Here is a 21,013-nt window from a genome sequence, read left to right as displayed (position 1 = left end):
TTCAGTAAAGAAAAAAAAAAAAAACTAGAGCAGACACAAAACACAAAGTGCTTGAGGAAAATAAGACAATGTTTTATTACTAAATAGGATTGAATACTTTTTGAGTCCTGTACCAATATATTTCATAAAATGGCTTCATTCCGATAAATAATAAAGAAAAAACAATCAAAATGAAGAGCGGTATGACGAAGTGATGCATGTTGAGTGTTTTGCAGTAACTTTTATTATTCTTCATGTGTTTTCTTTACTGGAACCAATGCTGCGTCGCTCCATCACAGCAGGAGAAGATGAAACTCAAACATGAGAGTATTTATTGACGCAACACAATGACGCACAAAGACAAGATGTCCAAAGTAAACAGCAGGGGGCACTGCAGTGCCAGAGAACACTGACTGATGGATTGGGGAGGGGGGGGGGGGATTTGCAAAGAGCTGCAAATTTGCAAATTGTCAGCCGCATTTCAGAAAAACAAGGACAAACAAACTGTACAATCCACAGTAACGTACCAATAACTGAGCTCTGTACAACTGAAACCTAGGCCTGCATGTGTGTGTGTGTGTGTGTGTGTGTGTGTGTGTGTGTGTGTGTGTGCAGTTGAACAGATCTCCTCCTCTGGTCACTCTCTCTCTCACCCTCCTCGGGGTGGAGGAGTGAAAGCTGCAGGCCTCATCTTCATCTCGCTGAAAGGGATGGAAACCTCTTTCCCCCTCCAGCTGGTCCAGATCACACCCTGGGACAGACAGACAGACACAGACACAGACACAGACACACACACACACACAGGTCAGAAAGACAAGACAGGAACTGAAAAACATCCACCCTGCTGTGTCTCCTGATTGGACGACCTGTGACTGCACTTGTGTATTATTACTTATTATTACTACTGTGTATCATAGCAACAGTTTGAGTAGGAACTTTGGAAAGTCAGCAGCAAAGTCAGCAACGGGATAGGTCTTTTCTTTTAACTCAGGAGGCTGGAGGACGGCCCACTGGCAGTCACCTGGTGATTGACGTCGATGCCATACTGGCCGTTGAGGTTCGCCTTGTGGCAGTTCTTGTACCACCAGCCCCCTCGATAAGACATGGCACAGCGGGTGATAAAGGGCGTAGGGTCGCGGTCCTTGGTGGAGAAGAGGCAGCCACTGTGGTAAGTGAGGGAATCGCCTGAAACCACAGAGGAGAGTTGAAGAAGGAGGACATTAATCAGAACAATATGTGGGTTTTTTTACACTCTGAGTTAGTTAAGCAAATATAGAGAGCCAATGAAAAGTCTTTGCTGCTCACCCGCGGTGCCGCTGTAGACGCCCACTGTTAGCTTGTAGTTCTTCTTGGCCACCTCAAAGGTTGAGTATTTGGCAAACACCGAGTCGCGCAGGTCGCGCAGGTCGACACGCAGGCTCATGGGGGTCATTGCCGTGAGGTTGTGGAGGATGTCGAGACCTGGAGACAAAGCCGGTTTTAAACCTTCCTGGTCCCTTGTCTAGCTGCTGCTATCTCTCTTTGGTATCGTCTTACCTAACCAGAACTCTCCGCTCAGGTTTCCAAATCCTGCCACGTAGTCCTTCCACCCTCTGAAGAAATCGACCGAGCCGTCCTTCCTCCTCTGGAAGACCTGCAATGACCAATCAGACCAGGTCCTACCCAGGAACTACAGCCAGCACTGAAACTGCAACATCGAGAGTACCCAGAGAGCCGTTTACCGTCCAGCCGCCTCCATCCGTCTCCATGTCACAGTAAACCTCAACGGGTGTTACGAGTTTCCCGTAGGGAAAGATCTCGGCCTCTCCCGATGTCCTGATTCCGTTCAGCAGCTCCTGAGAGCAGTCGGTGGGGAAGGGGAATATGAGGGTTCCTGAGGAGGGCAAGAGGAGGAGACGGTTAGTGCTCTGTGTTAGCCGAGCAGCGTAGCGGAGGCGGAGCCTTGCTGCTGCTACCGGTGGTGAACTCGGTGGACACTGCAGCGTTGTATCCCCCGCGCCCATCCTCAGCCTGCAGCCGGACCACGTACACCAACCCTGGGTGCAGCCGGATCAGGCTGTACTGGGTCACCGTGCCGTCGACCACCACTTCCTGCGGGACAGAAAACACAAAAAAAACAGTTGTAGAGGTTTACTTTGATTGAGACACTTGCTCCGCAGAATTTCTTTCTCAGACCTTCCTTTCTAATAAGTGACCTCACTAAGACCTTGGTCCCAAAGGAAATAGAATAATCCTACAGCCATGTTTTCACGGCGGTGACTATCGAGTGGATTCTGACACTCCTTCCAACCTTCACTTCGTAGCCCTGAGTCTGATAGGTCAGCCTGTAGCTGCGGGTGGGGCTGGTGGGTGGTATCCAGGACAAGAGGGCCGTGCGAGGCGTAACATCGGAGGCCTTGAGATCACGAAGCCCATCCCCATCGACTTCTTGGCCTGGAAAAAAAAGAGCTTGCTGAAATACTGTCCGTTCCAATGTAGTACGAATATATTGCAATTCAGACTTCTGCGTTAGACCACAACTATAGAAGTCATTCTGGTGGCTGGTTTTGAGGTTTTGATAAATAGAAATGGCTGGAATGTGGCCTGAACAGCCTTCTGAGCAGACAGACAGTGTTCTTTGTTGACCTCTAGCGTTGGTGGTCGTGGTGGTGAAGGTGGTGGTGGTCGGCAAGCTCTCCTGGTTGTCCAGTATGCTGCTGATGCTGACAGTGTAGGTGGTGGAACCCTCCAAACCACTCAGCTGGTGCTCAGCGGTATTTCCAGAAACTGCAAGCCTCAACTCAGAGCCTGAAAGATACCACAGTGTCTCATTTAGGTGCCATTAGGGTTGGCTGCTAACAGCTGGCCACTTTAGCAGATCCAAATAATAAGACTATTTCTAAAAATGTATCTACCTATTCGTCATACTATTGTCCCACTTGCCTTAAGTTGACCTTCAAGACTACAATATCCTCGACGAACAAGAACTTCCACAGATTCATTTATCTTATTTTCAACAGTCTGTTTTGGATGCGCCTGGTTTAAACCAACGTTCACCTGTTCCAGATCCGTAGACGATGGTGTATTGATCCACAGCCACCAACGCTGGACGCCACAGTAGTAAAGCTGCAGAGTCTGTGACGTTTATGGCCCGGAGGTCAGTAGGTGGGTCAGGGGCTGAGAAACGAGATGGAGAAAAACAAGAAGAGTGAAGTCAGAACAATGTTTGAATCTTGCCAATCAGATCCCTCGAGTGGGTCCAACGCTGCCAGAATCTTTGTTCGGTTCCAGGCAGCGGGGTTCTGCTGTCAGAGAACACGTCCGTTCCAAGTCTTGCAGCTATTCTGGATGACATGAACTCAGACATGTTCTCATAATTTTAGGATTAGATCAAAACAAAACAACCAAACTGCCTTCACTCACGTGTTGTGACTAAGTCTCCGATGGGGTCGCTCTCATCCAGTCCGAGGACAGAGATCACATTGATCTCATAAGTAGAGCCAGGAGAGAGCCGTGATAGATCGAGAGTGGAGTTGTTGGAATCCACTGAAACGGAAACCGGCTCACCTGGAGGAAAAATACATTTTGACTGTTGGACTTGCACAGATCACAGAGGTTGATGGTTCATGTCTCTCTCAGTTGTCCTACGATGGTGGTGACAGCACTGTATCGTCAAACAATTTGTTTCAAGTAGGGTTGCAACTAACAATTATTTTTGTTGTGGACTAATCTATTGATTGTTTTTTTTCGATTAGTCACGATTATCTTCTTTATTTTCACCACCTTTTTTTTGGACTTCTGTTTAATCTAACTTGCTTAAATCTTCATACCTGTGTTTTACTGTTGTATGCTGATAGCATATGTTTTTAAACACATATATCAAAATGATGACAATAATAATTCAGTATTAACGATAGGATTGACAGGGGCTGCGATTCACTTATCACTGCCGTAAAGTACGCATTTACCTCAGAGAATTATCGTTCGCTAAGCAAGCTTGTTCAATGATTTTCCGACGTGCGAAAAAACGTATGATGTACTTGCGTCATAGGCTGATAAAAGAACAAATAAGCGTGCAATTTAAAACATAACTACAAAGTAGCTATCTTTGACGTTATTTGTGAACTCCTCTCTGCGGTGCGTGACGATACAGCGACTCCGGGGGGTGTCGGCATTTAAGGCGTTCGCGTATCGCCGTAGTGCTACCATGGAACGTAGGGTGAGCTTCACAGAGTTTGTACCTAACATGTTTCGCTGCTTCATTTTCAATGAAATACTCCTAAATTTTAGAAACTTTGGGTTGGCGTTTACGAACCCTTTCAGAGAAGAAGCCCTTGTTCTTCTCTGTTTTTTCTAGGATGTAAACACAACGAGCGACAACACCGTCAGCGCTCAGTACTGCAGTGCAGGTACAAACGAGTCGGAGTCCGCTCTTTCAGCAATTTACAATAACAATTACACGCCGCGTTGATGCTTCAATTTTCGCGTAGACGAATTTATGTTGTCGACGTCATTGATTGCGTCGACTAATAGTTGCAGCCATAGTTTCAAGTTTAAAATATTACACTCAAATTTACTGATTCCAGCACAAACATTTACTTTTAAATGTGAAAAAAAGATTATTTGGGGCAAAATGTGAACTTCGTTGGTGAGAAAAGCAGTATTAGTAGTTTCAGAAAACTGTTAGGCAAGGCAACATTTTCTTGTTTTAGTGGCAACTAACTGGCATTGGTGCTAGCTCTTAATGGCAAAAGCTAACTTGTAGCGCTAATTGTAGCAGCACATGTTACTGTGGAACTTACAAGATGCTGCTGCTACAGGGAAGTGTCAGTAGGGAGTTATAGTACATGTTAAGCAACAGTAGAAAATCCTAGCTGCTGTCCACCAGAACTTACCCTCTTCCAAGTGGGTGTAGGTGACCTTAAAACCACTGACGGGACTCTTGGGTTTAGTCCACGACACTGTCAGAGAGTTTTCTGTCACCTCGCTGAAAACGATGTCTTTGGGAGGCTCTGGGCCTAAATGAAGAATTAATACAAGAAACATGAGTAAAAGCACAAAAGAATAATAAGAAGAGTTGAAGCAAAGCCGAGAGATTAAGTGGAGCCAAGACGACCAGAATGAGACATGATCAAACATTCGAGGAGCCCAAACAAAGTGCACATGATTACATATACATCCACACATTAGCCATTCACCAGTCTGGGTGTATATATGTACAGTGCAAACATATATACAGTATACGGTTCATATACAGACAAAAAGTGTTTTAATTGCATTAAATGGATCCTGGACAGCAGTGAAGGAAATAAAATATGGTGAAGGTTAGCAGCTCCCTCACACCTGAAAAGAGAAGCGTGACACGGACAGATGAGTTAAACAGAGGTGGGTATTTTCTTTACAGGACGGACTAGAGCATTCAGATATTAATTGAACAAGCAAAGACAGGCACCAATGAGACTGTCTGCCTGTACAACTGAACTGGTTGCTGACACCCACAGGCTGGTAAATTGGAAAATGTTTCGTTTTGAGCTTAACACTACACAAGGTGACGACAGATCAAATGTGAGGACCAGCTGGGGTCTTACCCTAGTTTGATTCTGGGCTGAAGAGTTCTCTATGAGGCTGGTTGCTAGTTTATCCTGGATGGAGGAAACCAAAGCAGCAGTGAATGGACCTTTTTTTTTGGTTTTTACTAATCTAAAGTCTAGTATACCCTCTGCATACACTTCAACTTAGGAACTGTACAATGTTGCCCTAAAGTCACAAAAGGCTTCACGTTACTGGCAGACACTGAGGCCACTGGAAAGGGTCAAATCTCACTGATTTGGCCAGAAAGGAAGAGAGGAGAACCACGAGCACTGCTGCAGCCACAGTCACTCGGTTACAAATAGTTCACATGAATCATGTACAAAAAGATATTAAGCCAACACGAAACTGATTCATGGAGATGCATCGAGTGAAACTGTAAAATCCTTAGATTTACAGTTTTCCTGAGCGTGAGCAGCTTTGGAGCTCTTGTTGTGATTGTGGAGGAGAAAGGGAGGGGTAAGTAAACATGTAGTAAACACTCAAAAATGGTTGACATTAGCACATAAGATATGAGGCCATAAACAAGTAAAGCTGCAGTGATGTTATGACTCTGGATGGCGACAGTGACAGATGTTGCTCAGCCGTCAGTCAGAGTGGTCGGTACCTGTGCTGATGACCAGCTTGTGCAGTCTGGACAGGAGGCCAGGACCCTTTCCAAGCAAAGTCACAGTGTAGTCAGTCTGCGGAGGCAGACCAGCAAACTGGAAGGTACGTGCTGAACCAGCCAGGACTTTCTGGATGGGTTTGTTGCCTGTTGCACGTCTCAGAGCACTCTCGTTTCGCCTGTTTTCTTTATCTGCGTTTCCAAAATCGGATTCTTTGGCTGACAGACCATTTCTTGCTTCTCCTACTTTTTGACCACGCCCCTGCTCTGGACCTTCATCTTTTTTCATTTCTTGTCTGGTCACTACAAATTTTTCGTACTTCCCTTCTGGCGAGTCCCATGTCAGTGCAAATCCCTTCGATGTCCGGTTGGTGACTGCAACATTTTCCAGAGGTTCCCTTCGGACTCCCGAGGATGATGAGTCTGATCTGGTCTGTGGTTTGGACGCAGCTTCTTTTGTCGGTTCAGTTTTACTGTCAAACAACAAGCTTTTTGCAGTATTATTCATTTTTGTATCATTTCTGTTTGGGTTCTCGCTGATGTATTTTTTTAACATGGAATTTCTGGTTAGAGGGACTCTCACTGAAGGTCTGACCAGCTTTGGAGATCCTTGTCTTGCACTGGAGAAGGGTTTTCTTGCCAGTGGTCTAGTTTGATCATCAGAGCCCTTACCATCCTCAACTTTCTCATCATGGTTGTCAGTGTCAGCATCTAAATCTGGCATTTTAGTTAGATCTTCCTTTGGTTTGGTAGTTTGAACACTCAGATATTTCTCCCTTTCTAGGTTGTCCATGTGTGGGCTGTTGTTAGAACCATGGCCTTCCCTCTGCACACCTGGGGTTTCTTCTGGTTGTCTGTGTTGAACCCTTTGGGTCTGCTTTTCTAACTCGTTACCTTTGGTGTCTGGGGTGGTGTCTTCCTGTAAGTGTCTAGGGTGGTTTCCAACAAGAGGGGCAGCACCACCAGTTGGCCATCTAAATGCGAAAGGGTTGCGAGTATACTCTCCATGCTGGCGTTGAGGCTGTTTCAAGTTTCTGCTAGCGTTATTTTTCAAATGTCCACCTTTCAGTGGAGACCTACGAAAGTAACCTACTCTGCCTGATGGATCATAGGGAGATGCTCCCCATCGAGTCGACTGTCTGAGGACAGTGGAAACGTTTGTCTTGACCTCTTGATGCTCCTCCTCTCTTGGCTTTGTGCTTCCAGCCAGATGGAATTCTTCAGGAGGGGACAAAGTTGCTGGCAGTTCAGTCGGTGATAACTGCTGATTGCTTCTGTCAGACACATGTTTCAAAGGTTTGAAGGGGCCCTGCAGAATCCATGCATTTGGACGCGTTCGGTTCCGAAGATGCCCAATGTTTGGAATGGGACGACGCATATAACCACGTCTTAGAGGAAGATGGCGGGCAGTGAGTCGGCTGGTTTCGGTTGGTGTGGCCTTTTTCTTATCCTCAGAGAGTGTTCGAGTGGTTGCCACACTGTTGTGCCCCCTAACATCACTCGCTTGTTCTATTTCTTCAATGGACGATGATTCATCTGAGACAGGTAATGATGCCGAAGTCATTACCTTCAGTGTGGATATATCTTTGTTCTGTGTTTGGGGGTAAACGTTAAAAGGAGGAGAGCCATGATGAGAAGACTTTGAATTTAGATGGACTTTATTCTGAGGTCCAATATTTGGACGGGGGCGGCGCAAGAATCCAGATTTTGCTGGTGACCCTTGGACCATTGGTTGCCTTCTGTCTTCAGGTGAACCCCGGCGGATATTTGCACGAGGTTCTGTGATTTCTGCTGAACTAGGCTTGTCCTCGCTTGAAAGGTTTAATGAGACATGAGTTGGCGGCGTTGGCATTTCAGGTAAAGTCGAAACTGAATATGTTGGTGTTGGTGATGGTGAGGGTGACAATGGTGCAGGAGGTGAGTATCCTGGCTGCCTTACTCCGTCAAAAGCCTGCCCCCCTACAGCCTCTGAATCAGCAGAGTGGTTTGATGGTTGGGATTGGCCAATAGAGAAGGTTGTGATATTCAAATTGTTCAAAGTGTCTGTCAGGAGTTTATTGAACAGGTCTGGTGAGTAGTCACTGTCTGAGACTGCTGAAGAGTCAGAAGTATCTCCAGAGTCAAAGGAACTGGGATGTGTCTTTTGTGGCACCAAAGCTGCTCCGTCTTCCGTCATCCTGCCGTTGCCTCTTTGGTCTTTGTGCGGTAATTTGATGTGTGTCAATTTAATTTTATTTATGCACTTCTTCTCTTGTTTTGGACTGGACCCAGAGGACTCTGAACTGCTGGCTGACGTGCCAGCATCTGGCTGTTTGTTGGGGGCAGCAACTGTGATGCTACCTTGTCTGTTTCCCTCCTGATGAGTCCCAGGCTTCACTGGAGGCTTGGTGGCATCACTTCTTTCAGGGGTGAAGTCCTCCACTCCTGGATCTTTCAGAATTAAAGGCATGGTTCTATTTTCAGGGGTTGGTTTAAGTTTTTGTGGCACTTGTGTCTTTCTCATAGCACTTGGCCAAACTCGTCTTGCTCCAGGCACAAGTCTGGTTTTGTTAAGATGCAACGGGCTTGGCTCATTTGTTTTTTTGGGCAACAAAGACTTTTCAAAGAGTTTAGGCCTGGCGCCATGGTGCGTAACCTTTCTGCTGACTGGAGGTCTGATTCTTACGACCCCAGGATCTTCCTTTGGTCCTTCGGTACGACCATAGTTCACCTCTCTCCAACGGTTCCTCTTTTCTTGCTGCTTAACACCACCAACAGGGGGTGGTGGCCTAGCCTCTTGGCTTCTTCCATGACTGGAATTTCCAGGTGATAATGTGACCTGCACGGAGGAAGCTGTCACGGTAGCCAATGGCTGGGTCTTCCCTAAACATGCAAAGAAAGTGAGCAAGTGGATTCAGGGTTATGATGTCACGGCAATTATGGGAAGGGAAGCTGTGTGTAAGAAAGGGAGAAACATTAAACAGTTCACCACAGGAGGAAATCCTCTGAAAACTCTTCCTCACCTGGAGTCACCTGGGTAGCAGCAGGTCCACTCCGGCCGGGACCCTTCTCTGCCACTAGTACTAAATCATACAAACGGCCTGCCTCCAGTTGCTGGATGTGGGCGGAGCTTTGGTCAGCCGGCACTGTCACCTCCTTACTGGTCCCTGCTCCGTCGCTGGGAGTGACAGTCAGGCGGTAGCGGTCAATGTCACTCTGCGCTGGTTCCCATTGGACTACAGCAGAGGTTGTGGTGGTCTTGACGACCTGGAGGTCGGTGGGGCCCGAGATGACTGGAAAGCATGGAGAAGAACACGTTCCAGTTCCCCGTCGGCAGTCAGGAACAACTCAGAGAGGTTCTGGGAGGTTTTCTAGGGGAAAGTTTGTGCACCAACTATGCTGCCTTGTGTGTTTTTATTTAGGGTGCAGCACTCACGGGTCATGAACTGAGTGGAGCTCTGGGTTCCTCGCTGGCCGTCCAGCTCTCCACTGATGGTGACAGTGTACTGCTGACCAGCTGCAAGGCCCGTCTGGGTGAAGGTGCTCAGCTGGCCCTCCACGGTCGCAGTCACCTGCTGGTCGCTGTCCTTCTGCACGCCAACATAGCACAACACAACACAACAGGTTAGTTTTTTGATGATCAGATCAAAGCATCAGATCTGTTCAACTCAGGAGTCTTTCATTTAATTCCATTAAATCTCCTTCAAGAACTAATAATAATAATAATAATAATAATAATAATAATAATAATAATGATAATACTAATGATAATGGATTATAATGGACAAATCTTAAAGTCCACGATCTGTCATTCTAACTTTCTGTCATTCTGACTTTTCGTGGGGAACCATGACAAACAGAACCACCATCCAGCTGCCGTCTCCATCAGATTCTGTTCTCTTTTTTATTTCCTCTGGTGTTTTTGGCTTTGCCATGAGGTTTTATTTTTATGTGCTGGGTGGTTCTATATTCCGTCAGTGATTTGGACCCGTGTCAGCCAGTTGGAGGACTTAAGTCCAGTCCAGCTGACCTCATCGCTGCAGAGTCCAATGAGTCCTGGCTGTGATCTCAGCTGGTGTGGACGGGTTTTTTGATAGGGCGTCTCCGCCGACCGTCAGCTCTTCATCTGGACACACCGTTAAAACCCATATGTGCTCCTCTGGTCGGTGTGTTTACCACCTCCAGTCTTCTGGAGGTCACGTGATGTGATATTCAGGTTGTTGATATCAGTTTTACTGCAGGTTTTCTATCACTGGATGTTTAAATTCCTAAAACCGGAAGATGTTTTGCACACCAGGCAGGTCTGTCTTCCTGTCTGTTTGTCCCCACAGCAACTGCTGCTGTTGTTGTTGTTTTGCTGCACTCTCTCTCATCCACCCACCCACCCTCCACCTTGCTGCTCGCCCTCAGCCCCTGCTGATGTCACTTCTTCTGGCAGCTGCAGTGTTTTTGGAGCGAGTTTTGCACGTTTCCGTCGCAACGAGGCTCATGACATCTGCATCTGTTCCTCCTCCTCCTTCTGCTGCTGCAGCTCACTGGTGTGTTTTCACTCTGGTCTGTTTGGGTGTCTCTCCGACTCACCCCTTCTGCTGTGTGTGTGTGAGAAGAATCAATTATCCCCAACCCTCTGACCCCCTCAGGACCAGATCAAGGGCCAGATCCAGGCTTGGTCAGGGAACTGCAGCCAAACTGCTCCAGGGTGACTCAAGCTCTTTAAATGAATGGACTCTCTGATGGGACGGAGTGAACCTAACATGTTTTTCACTCACAGGTTTCTCACAGTTACAAGACAGACACAAGGTCAAACGTGTTGGCCACTAGGGGCGCCACAGAGAGGCACCAGTCTGATGGGAAGCAGGTGTTTCTCTCAGTTTTTTTCCTTCTCGACTCAGTTGAGGGTGTTGTTAGTGTAACGTGACGTCACCACAGTGTGTGTGTGTGTGTGTGTGTGTGTGTGTGCGTGTGTGTGTGCATGTGTTGTGGTGTGGTGTTTAACTCCTCGTACCAAAAACAATCAGCAACATTCCCACTTTGTTTGTGTGTTTGGCGGCACATGAAGTCGAGAGCTTGTTAGCCTGGTGAAGCTCCGAGCTCACAGAGAAGCAAATTTTTATATAAACAGACTGAACAAGCACAACTTGAGATAGTCAAGAACATACCAGGGTCAAAGGTTGCTGGTAAGTTCATATGTTACCAAGAGTTTATGCGGCGATCACGGAAAAAAATAAATTGTTCTGATTTTGATAGCAGGTGATATTAAGAAGTTTTGCGTTATGTATACAGACACGTGTCGGAAGCAACAATAGCTGCAAAGTATATTAGCTAGTAAAACAAGTTTTGTTTCCTTTTGTTTTTCTTTTAGTATTTTTACCTGGCTTGTGAAAGTGATGTGATAGGTCTCATACTGGATTTGAGGCGGAGTCCAGAAAAGAGTGACGGACATGTCGGTGACATCACGGGCAGTCAGCTGAGAGACGCCCGACAGGTCTGGAGAGAAAGAGAGAGAGAGAGAGAGAGAGAGAGAGGGAGAGAGAGAGAGAGAGAGAGAGAGAGAGAGAGAGAGAGAGAGAGAGAGAGAGAGAGAGTGTTACCCACAGCAAACAGCATCAGTTTAGCTGGAACTGTTAGCCTAGCACTGCTCAACACCTGGTTGGCAGTTCCACCGAATTCCTCATAAAACTAAATGATCACAACTCAGTGAGTCAGCAAGAGGCTGACGTCAAAGTTTCCTGCAACCAGTTCACAAAAAACACTGAATTTCCTTCTGGGGGTGAGAAAATGGCGCCCCCACAGGGCTTCTCCTGATCTCCTGATCTTCAGGTAAGAACCTGAAGATCAGTGAAGCAGCTGTGAAGACACAGCTGCTTCACTCCAGCTACAAACACCAACACACTTTGGCTCAACGGTCCCCTGTTGGGAGGGTTTGGGGGGGAATTCCTGCATCCCGCTAATGAAACACTTCCACAGCTAACAGGCCGCTACATGTAGCCTAGCAACAGGCAACAAGCGCGTAAACAGCTGCGGCTCAGCATGAGCTAAGTGCTGGAAACAAACGTCGTGAATGGGAGCGATGAGACAATTAGGGTAGAACCGCTAGTGGGCTAATAAACTCAGGACTTAACAGTGGAAGTCAAATCCCTCCCCGAATCCCACCGCTGTTGGAACCATGAGTTTGTTCTGTAAAGAGAGTGGAAGATAAATCACCAGCCCACGTGCCCAGCCAATCAGATCCCAGGAGACTAAGACCCGCCCACACAAGACATATTTCACAGTTTTCAAGCTCTGGATAAGGTTGTTGTTGTTGTTTTAAACCTGTTCAGACACTCACAGTGGGTAGATTACAAAAAAACTAGAAATACTATAAAGGTACTGCAGGGGTCGAAGCTTCTGTCTCCCTTTTATGGTAGAGACAGGAACTACACAAATAGAACTCCACTTTCTTCCTGAATGTAAATAACTGGATGTTGGACACAGTAGGGACTGCCTGCTCCCAGCCTCACATAGACGATGAGAAAAGAAGAAGTTCATGAAATTTAAGAAGAAAAAGTCTCAAAAAAGTCAACTGTGTCATTATAGCTGGTTGTGTTGTTGTGTTGCTGTGTTGTTGTGTCGTGCTTTTGTGTCATATCGTGTTGTTGTTTCATTGTGTCATTGTGTTGTGTTGTGTTGTGTTGTGTCGTTGTGTTGTGTTGTCTTATTGTCGTGTTGTTGTATCATTTTGTCGTGTCCAATCATTGTGTTGTTTTGTTGTTGTGGTTTTGTGTCATTGTGTCTTTGTGTTGCTGCGTTGTTGTATTGTTCTGTTGTCGTGTTGTTGTGTCATCAGAGCTGCTTCTGTTGTTATGCCATTGTGTTGTTGTATTGTTGTGTCGTTGTGTTGTTGTGTAGATGTGTTGTGTCATTGTGTTGCTGTGTTATGGTGTTATTGTGTTGGGTAGAGACAGAAGAGCGGTGGGCCGAGAGAGGAACCCTGTGGAACCTCAGGCTTCAACGGACACACAACAAGTTCTTAACAGATAAACATAGTGTTTGTCCCTCAGATAAACTGATCCGCACTGATCTGAACGGCTCGGCTACATGCGAATCGTTCGCTCATCTGGTTTCTCACTCACCGATGTCACAGTTGTTTCCAGTCTTCCCCTCTTGGCACTGGCCGCAGTCGGCTCCGCTGAACCCCGCTGGGCACGAGCACCGGCCCCCCACGCAGCGCCCCCTGCCGTTGCAGTTCTCCGGGCAGCCTACGGGGGCGCAGTCCGGCCCGGAGGAGCCCGGCACCGTGCACACGCACTCCCCATCCACGCAGCGCCCCCTGCTGTTGCAGTTCCCAGGGCAGGTCTTCTCTGAGCAGTCCGGTCCGGTGAACCCGGGCTTGCACTGGCAGTGCCCAGCCACACAGCGCCCCCTGCTGTTGCAGTTCCCAGGGCAGGTCTTCTCCGAGCAGTCCGGTCCGGTGAACCCAGAGTTACACTGGCAGTGCCCAGCCACGCAGCGCCCCCTGCTGTTGCAGTTCCCAGGACAGGAGGAGGAGGAGGAGGAGCAGTCCGGTCCAGTGAACCCAGCGTCGCACTCGCAGCGCCCGTCCAGGCACTTGCCACGATCGCTGCAGTCCCGGGGGCAGGTCTTCTCCAAGCAGTCCGGACCCCCAAACCCAGCGTCGCACTGGCAGTCTCCGTCCTTGCAGTGGCCTCTGCCGCTGCAGTTCCCAGGGCAGTCGGTTTCCGCGACACTGCAGTCTGGTCCCCTGAACCCCTGGAAGCAGGCGCAGGCTCCGCCCACACAGCGGCCCTGGTCGCTGCAGTCACCCGGACACTGGGCCGCCTCGGGGGTCTGGATGGAGCATCCTGCACCTGGTGAGGGGGGGCAGGGGAGGAGCAAGAGGAGGAGCCAGGGCAGAGGAGGAGCCAGGGGAGTTCGGGGAGGAGTCAGGGGAGGAGGGGGAGGAGGGGGAGGAGGAGACACAGCGTCACTGAGCAGCTACAACCAAACCAACTGTTTCTATCTGTTTTCAGGTTCAGATGTGTTGCTGTTGGACTGATGAATGTTTGTGTTACTCACACACACACACACACACACACACACACACACACACACACACCTCATTAAAATGTCCTGTTGGCCGACACCAGCTGGATTTATTGGGAGGGGTTGATTCACAGAGGAGTTTATTCAACTCGAGTGTTTATCCCGGACGTGTTACCATGAAAACAGACGTCTTGTTTTTAGCTTCAGTCCAGACTGACAGCCAATAAAAACACAGCAGGTTGTTTGTTGTATTTTTGATCTTCGGATATTTAAACAACCTGATCAAACTACCTCTGGCTGTTGAGTTTGGTCAAAAAAAGGTCTTAAAGAAAGTAAAGCACCTATTAGATCAGAGAAGCAGATTGAAGCTGTAGTACTCAGGCAGTACTGCGGCTGATCACGAGGTGGCTGAAGTACTGCTGCTGGAAGGCAGGTGGTGCTGCAGCTTTACCAGGCCATGCTACCTTTGTTGCCCTTTGAGGGGCAAAACTGCAACCACCTAGTGCCTGGCTGCAGTACTGCTCCACTTGCTGCAGTGCTGCTCCTGAAGCCAAGATGTCTCCCACCAGGCTGCAGTACCTTTGCTCTCCACCGAGGGGCAGCATCCTCCAGCACACTTCTCCCTCAGCGCCGACGCCTCCCTCTCCAGACGCTCCACCCGCTGCAGCAGCGCCGCCAGGTCCACCTCACAGCCGCAGGACCCGGACCCGGACCCGGACCCGGAACCAGGATTGAAACTGAGACCCGAACCTGATGGCACCAGCTTGATCTTGTGGGTCAGGACCAGCGGCGAGCCGGGACTCAGGTCGATTTCTCTTCCTGGGATGAAAAAGGAACAGAGCCAGGAAGTCTCAGTGGAGCAGAGCTATGCTGGACCGGACCGAACCGGATTGATAAAGTTCTGAACCGGTTCTGAACCAGATTGAACCTGCTCTGAACCGGACTGAAGGTGTTTGTTGGAGCAGGTGTGTGCTTGTACCTCCTGGACTGTCGTCCGAGGCGTCGCCCTGCGTGGCGCAGTCCGAGATCACCACCTGCAGCCAACAGATAATCACAGGTCAGCCCCGCCCACCACGGGATTATCCCTGCCCACCAGAAACCAGCAGAAACCACAAACAACAACAACTCACAAAACTTCACACATTTGATCAATTATTCAAAGGGCACTGACACCCTCCCCTGGTTGATGGCTCCACCGCCTGTGAGACCAACCTTCCAAAACAGGTGGAAAGGTCCAAAAACAGGCAGCCTCAGTTTTAGCAGGCGGCTGCAAACAGGCGGCTAAAAGCCAGCCAAAGACATGGTTGCTGCTCAGAAGACCTCCAGCCACCAGGGGCAAAGTGGTGAAAGTGCAGGTGAAAGTGAAGGTGCAGGTGAAGGTGAAGGTGCAGGTGAAGGTTAAAGGTGAAGGGCGGCTCCTTCTCTCCAACTCTCACCTTGATGGCTTCCTGCTCCTGGTCCCAGGGGCTGCGTTGACCTCTGACCTGTGACCCTGACGGCGGGGGGGACAGGTGGGCGGGGGCAGCCAGCAGCAGGAGAAGAAGGAGGTGGTGAGGGTAGGAGAGGAGGGGGGGTGAGGCGTCAGAGGTCATGGCGAGGAGATGGGAAGGAGGGGCTGAGCTGCCGGAGGTTTTGTGTCTCAGTGCAACCCGTCGGAGCGGAAGGTCATTATTTCCTTTCTTCTTCTTCTTCTTCTTTTTGGTTGGTCTTTGTTCTTCTGGAATGTTCCTCCTGGATGTCAAGACAGAGAACATTTTAGGAATTTAAAAAAAAAAAAAAAAGGCACCATAAAACGTTTGGAGGTAATTAGCAGAAATGGGGCTATTAAAGGTTTACGGCCAATAAAGAGCCGTGGAAAAGCTCAGTGGAGGTTTGTTGAGGGGTGGGGGGTGGGGGGGGGGCGAGGCAAGTTCTCAGGAGGACTTGGTTCAGTTCTTGGTACTGGTGCTGGTTCAGTTCTGGGACTGAAGATCTGAGTACAGCTGCAGCAAAAAGAACCCTGGACGGTGGTCAAAGGTCCCTGAAGGCATCATGGAGATGCTTCAACTGTTTCCAAATTTTAAGTTTTCAAATTTAGTTCTTATTTGATTTTTTTGTATTGCAACAAGTTTTTAACAAGGGGCCAAAAACTCACAAACTATTTGTCGAAACAACTCCAACTTAACAAATTGTACCCACTTAATCATTATCATAAATAAAAAAAAATAATAATCAGACTCCTATTGTTTGGTGGTGTGAATTCTGCTGGTCTGACTTTAAAACAGATGCAACATGAAGAGTGCAATCTGCAAAACATACAATTTCTTACGTAAACGTGCAATAAAATTGTAGAATTAAAAAAAACATCAATCTCATAAACTTGCAGCATAACAATTCATCAATAATTCAATTCAATATAACATTACATATATATATAATTCAATAATCATCGTTCATATTAAAGTATTAGCAGTTGCAACACTATATCACAAACACTGTTTCTGTCAAAATGACTTTAAACATTTAAAATCACTGAAGAAGTTTCCAAGAAAATCATCATCATCATAAATTACGAGAAAATTCTAAAATTAAAAAAAAAATCTCAAATTTTCTTCTTATCATAAAATGAAATACTTCAGGATTTTTACTAAGACAGACAATCTTTTGAAGTTATTGTTTATTGAATTATTGAGTAATTGAGTGCTGGCTTATCTGAGGAATGCTGCTCTTGAAATTGAATTAAAACAATAGAATTGAATTAAAATTGATAAATTCTGATTATTGATTATTTTCTCAATAATTTTATAGTAGTGTGGCTGCTGCTGCTGCTGCCGCTGCCTCCTACCTGCTGCTGTGTCTCTGTCCGACTGAGCAGCAGCAGCAGCAGGACGAGGAGGAGGCTCAGCAACATTCGCTCAGAGGGGAAGAATTCCTGACTCCACCCCTTGTGATGTCACCACCCTGAGCGCTGCTGCTATTACTGCTGTTGCTGCTACTGCTGCTGTTACTGCTGCTACTGCTGCTGTTGCTGCTGCTGCTGCTGCTACTGCTGCTGTTACTGCTGCTGCTGCTGCTACTACTGCTGTTGCTGCTACTACTGCTGTGACTGCTGTTTCTGCAGCAACTGCTCAGCCAATCAGCTGCCACCACAGGACAGCAGGTGATATATCTGAAGAGCAAGAAGTCGACTGTACAGGAAGTCACTTTGACTTCCTACAGGAAGTCAAAGTGAAGTTAGTTTGACTTTGGTTATGCATGCTAACACCTCAGTTCGCATCATGAAGCATCCTTACAGTGGGCGAAAACAAGTCGCCTCAGACTGGCTCGTGATTGGCTGTTCAGCCGGACCGTTAGCTGGAGGTCAAGCTGAACTGAAAGTCCTTCTAGTGAACCCGTATGGAGCGCCAGCCAGCCTGGTTGTGAAAGGTCACAGGTCAGAAGTCGCCGGGGAGAAGGGAGAGGTGGGGGCTCGGAAAACAAAGGGAAGGAAGGTGCTTCGCTCTTCAAGAATCCATGTGGGCGGGGCCAAAGGGACCCTCCGGATTGGTGCACATGACGATGACTTCTGCACTGATGTTTTCTTCACCTCGCAGCTCCAGTTTTATTATCCTCCAGCTTTACGAGCCGATTCCTCACGGTGACCTTTGACCCCCCCGACCTTGACTCGGCTCCGGTGTCTGGTGCAGTGTTCAGGTTCACCGGGGGAACGGCGGCGGATCGTTGAACTTTACTGTCCAGCTGCTACGGCTGCTGGAAGGAACCTGAGAGAAGATGGTTTCGCGCCAGGAACACATGTGGCGTGATGCTAAGCTAATCGCGTATCCCACATGAAGGAGGGAAATGGTGGTGGCTACTGGGAGCGTTAGCCCGTGGCGCTAACAACATTGCGGTGCTAGCGCAACTGTTAGCCGCCTGCTGCTGTGAAAATTACACACACACACACACACACACACTGATGCAACCTGCAGCCTTTTGGTTTTGGTTGGTGTGTGTGTGTGTGCATGTGTTAGTGTGTGTGACTGAGTGTGAGTGTGTGAGTGTGTGAGGTGTGAGTGTGTGTGTGTGTGTGTGTGTGTGTGGGAGACAGAACCCTCAGTGTTCGCCATCCTGCTGTAAAACTGACGGTGTGACGATGACGACAGCAAGAAAAACATCTTTCCATATTAAAGAGGCAGGAAACACATGTGATCAGCACTCACACACACTCACACTGACACACACACAGACACACACAATATTTGACAGTGAAAATATTATAATGTGAAAAAGTAAAACTGTAGAATTGGAGACTGTAGCCTCCATTGTGTGTCTCTGCTCATCTGAAAGTTCGACTGCCGAACGACCTCACAGAGGGGCTGTTTACATTTTTGAAAACGCTCTTGAAAAGTCTTCAAAAACGTTCCCGTTTACACGGAGACATTAGAATCGACTGAAAACAATGTAGTACCTGGACCGGTGCGAGGACCGGTATTACGCCGCAAGTTTACTCCCCGGAGGCAGAATAAGGAGAAGAACACCTGAAGCATGCCGTGTTTAAAGACGCAGAAGATCGCTAACAACATGAGCACCACGGAGAACAGAAAGAAAGATTGCTGGTGAAAAGGCGGTGTGGATAAACGACAGAGCTGAACTTCTCCTTCAAGTTACTTGAGAACACGAAGCCTTCAAAGGTCCATGTTAAGGTTGACTGAGAGTCGTGCCAGTAAAAGTTGGCTAACATTTTTGATATTTAGGTTTCCTGCCTCAATATCCCAGTCTGCCGACCAAAAAGAAAATCAATAAAAAGTAAAACAGAAGGTTTGCAAATCGCTTTTGTTGTGTTTATTTTCCCTTTGCACATAATCCACGATGGATCCACGAGCACCGTGTGCACCGTGTGTTATTGTTGGTTATTGTTTGCGGTTTGTTGTTGTGGAGTTTAATGGGGAGACTGCAGGCTGGTCATTAGCAGCAGTAACAAGTCCATTGCCCAACGCTGTTGTTGTTGTAGTGAGTGGTCGTCTGCACCTCACGTTGGCTAAGGTTGAAAGGCATTGATGAAGGCTTGATGTGACTTCCGGGGTTGGTCAGCAGTAGGGAACAGCGGTGACGCAACCAGGAAATACGGCAAAGGTTAGACCGTCCCATGTGGTTACCAGGGAGGCAGATTTGGGTTCGTCCTTCTCGGCCGGGTCCTTCGGAGGACCCGTCCTTCCGACGGAGGGCGCTTCCTACGAAGGATGCAGACCCTGAATTGAGACACAGCCATGAAGAAGAAGAACCACCACCTGCTGGACTTAATGAAGACCTTTCGGGTTAGTTTGGCCAAAGAATATTTTGGTTAAATTGAAAATTAAAAAAAAAAATAAAAAAATTCTCATTTCATTTTTTTTGTCTCATTTTTTATGTTTAAATATTTTAGAAGGTTTTCTAAATGTGTGTGTGTGCGCGTGTGTGTGTGTGTTCAGGATCTGGTTCCTCAATGGAAACTGTGATCGGTGCCTTCAGGTGCACTTACTGTAAATCTCAAAACAACATACATGGCAGCAGACATCAGAGGAGCAGAGCCCCCTAGTGGTGAGTATTTGCAGCATGTGACTGGTTGGTTAAAGTGGAGTGGGGTGATGAAGCGGGCAACTGCTGGCTCCGGCCATGAGGGGGCGACTTTTGGTTGTCACGATGAAAACGCCCCCATGTGGGCGGAGCCAAGATGCCTTTGAACTGAGTCAAATGTCACTGGAGCTGATCTGTGTGTGTGTGTGTGTTTCAGCTGAGAAGCAATAAACAGGACAGCTGTGTTTCCATGGTGCTGCGGGGGAGGTGGGATGGGGGGCACTGGTCCAGATGTTCAGGTTTGATGGTTTCAGCAGCTGTCACTCAAATATGCAGCATCGCTAATGTACCACAGCGACCGCTGTGACAATGATCAGGACTCTAGAAGGTCCCCATGCCGCATCTTTAGAACCTGCTGCGGCCTATGTCTATTCACTGTAGGCTGGTTCAATTCACTGAACTAATTCCGAGACAGTTGATTGATGCGACTCTTGACTTCTGGTGTGTTTTTTTCCCCTTCAATGAATCCAAGCTTTAAAAGCTTGCTGCTGTTTCCGTTTCAAAGCAACACCTGGAACGTGGAAGGAAACTAAATGATGATCATGGAAGTGCAGCGGAACATCCTGTCAGGGCATTTCAAATGTTTTCTCTCGCATTAAAATCACATCTTTGCTCAAACAGAAATGAAAAAAACCCAACAGCAACTCGGCTCTCAGGGATTCAAACACACGACAGGCTGCTGCACTGTGCTGTCGTGTTTTCATCCCAGACGGGAAGTCTGTGAGTCTGTTGAGGAAGGATGGAAAAAAATAAATAAATATTGAAAGTCACAAAAAAAATAAAATTAGCTCCATCTATAAAAGAAGTTCAGTGACTTCTGCAAGGAGAAGAGGGAACCGGCAGCTTCTTCCAGAAAAATGTCAGAATAAATAAAAAAAGAAAGTAAAAGGAAAGAAAGAATGAGTCATCTCAGTCAGGGGTCACATGACTCTGTTTACGGCTTCGAAAGGTGTGAAACTGCTGCTGTAAAAGTCGGGAGGAACCTTCTGAAGGTCGTTGAGGGGTCGGCAGAAAGCTAGGGGTCGGTATTCGACTAATAGTATTTAATTTGAAGGTGGCTACTGTCTGTTAGCATCTGTTAGCTAGTGGCTAGTGAAATACAGAATTGATCCGTATTTGACAATTAAATGGTGTGTCTCGTTTTGTCCCGTGTTTCCGAGTTGTCTTGAATGTAAATTTATTTTCGACGCAAACTCACGTTCGTTTCCATGGAGTTTGAGTTCAAAACCGTAATCTCCGCAGCTGCAGACACCAATTCACACCGCAGCATCTGAGGTGCGTCTGCGC

At 47.6% G+C, this 21,013-nt stretch overlaps 1 protein-coding gene across 4 annotated transcripts; it reads right to left on the bottom strand.

Annotated features, from left to right (window-relative positions):
- Positions 1-51: 51 nt before the first annotated feature.
- LOC142900117 (tenascin-like) lies at positions 52-17,100 on the bottom strand. 4 transcript variants are annotated; one of them, XM_076044173.1, is made up of 20 exons: positions 16,980-17,100; positions 15,592-15,886; positions 15,135-15,189; positions 14,735-14,974; positions 13,246-13,980; positions 11,505-11,620; positions 9,570-9,723; positions 9,157-9,426; positions 6,155-9,016; positions 4,854-4,976; positions 3,382-3,525; positions 3,016-3,135; positions 2,605-2,766; positions 2,270-2,412; positions 1,935-2,070; positions 1,701-1,852; positions 1,516-1,612; positions 1,285-1,440; positions 1,001-1,164; positions 52-730 (listed from the first exon to the last, which is right to left on the bottom strand). In XM_076044173.1, exons 2-20 carry the CDS (start codon positions 15,745-15,747, stop codon positions 629-631), a joined length of 6,087 nt encoding a protein of 2,028 aa, XP_075900288.1. In that variant the 5' UTR covers positions 15,748-15,886; positions 16,980-17,100; the 3' UTR covers positions 52-628. The 4 variants fall into 4 exon arrangements, with proteins under 4 accessions (XP_075900288.1, XP_075900287.1, XP_075900291.1 ...); XM_076044172.1 differs by lacking the exon at positions 16,980-17,100 and having other exon boundaries at positions 15,592-15,913; XM_076044176.1 differs by lacking the exons at positions 6,155-9,016; positions 16,980-17,100 and having other exon boundaries at positions 15,592-15,905.
- Between the last annotated feature and the right edge of the window lie 3,913 nt (positions 17,101-21,013).

Source organism: Nelusetta ayraudi, unplaced genomic scaffold, assembly GCF_046127955.1.
Source record: "Nelusetta ayraudi isolate G7.1 ecotype Tasmania unplaced genomic scaffold, CSIRO-AGI_Nayr_v1 ptg000079l, whole genome shotgun sequence".
NCBI lineage: Eukaryota > Metazoa > Chordata > Actinopteri > Tetraodontiformes > Monacanthidae > Nelusetta > Nelusetta ayraudi.
The sequence above is the reverse complement of the archived record's forward strand: the minus strand, read 5'-3'. Positions and strand labels throughout refer to the sequence as shown.

Excerpts from the sequence above, each read along its gene's own strand:
- LOC142900117 (XM_076044172.1), bottom strand. The coding sequence starts at position 15,909 with ATGTTCTCTGTCTTGACATCCAGGAGGAACATTCCAGAAGAACAAAGA. Across the intron at positions 1,441-1,515 it reads GAGCGGAGAGTTCTGGTTAG|GTCTCGACATCCTCCACAAC; the intron begins GTAAGACGATAC and ends CTTTGTCTCCAG. Across the intron at positions 731-1,000 it reads GCATCGACGTCAATCACCAG|GGTGTGATCTGGACCAGCTG; the intron begins GTGACTGCCAGT and ends TGTCTGTCCCAG.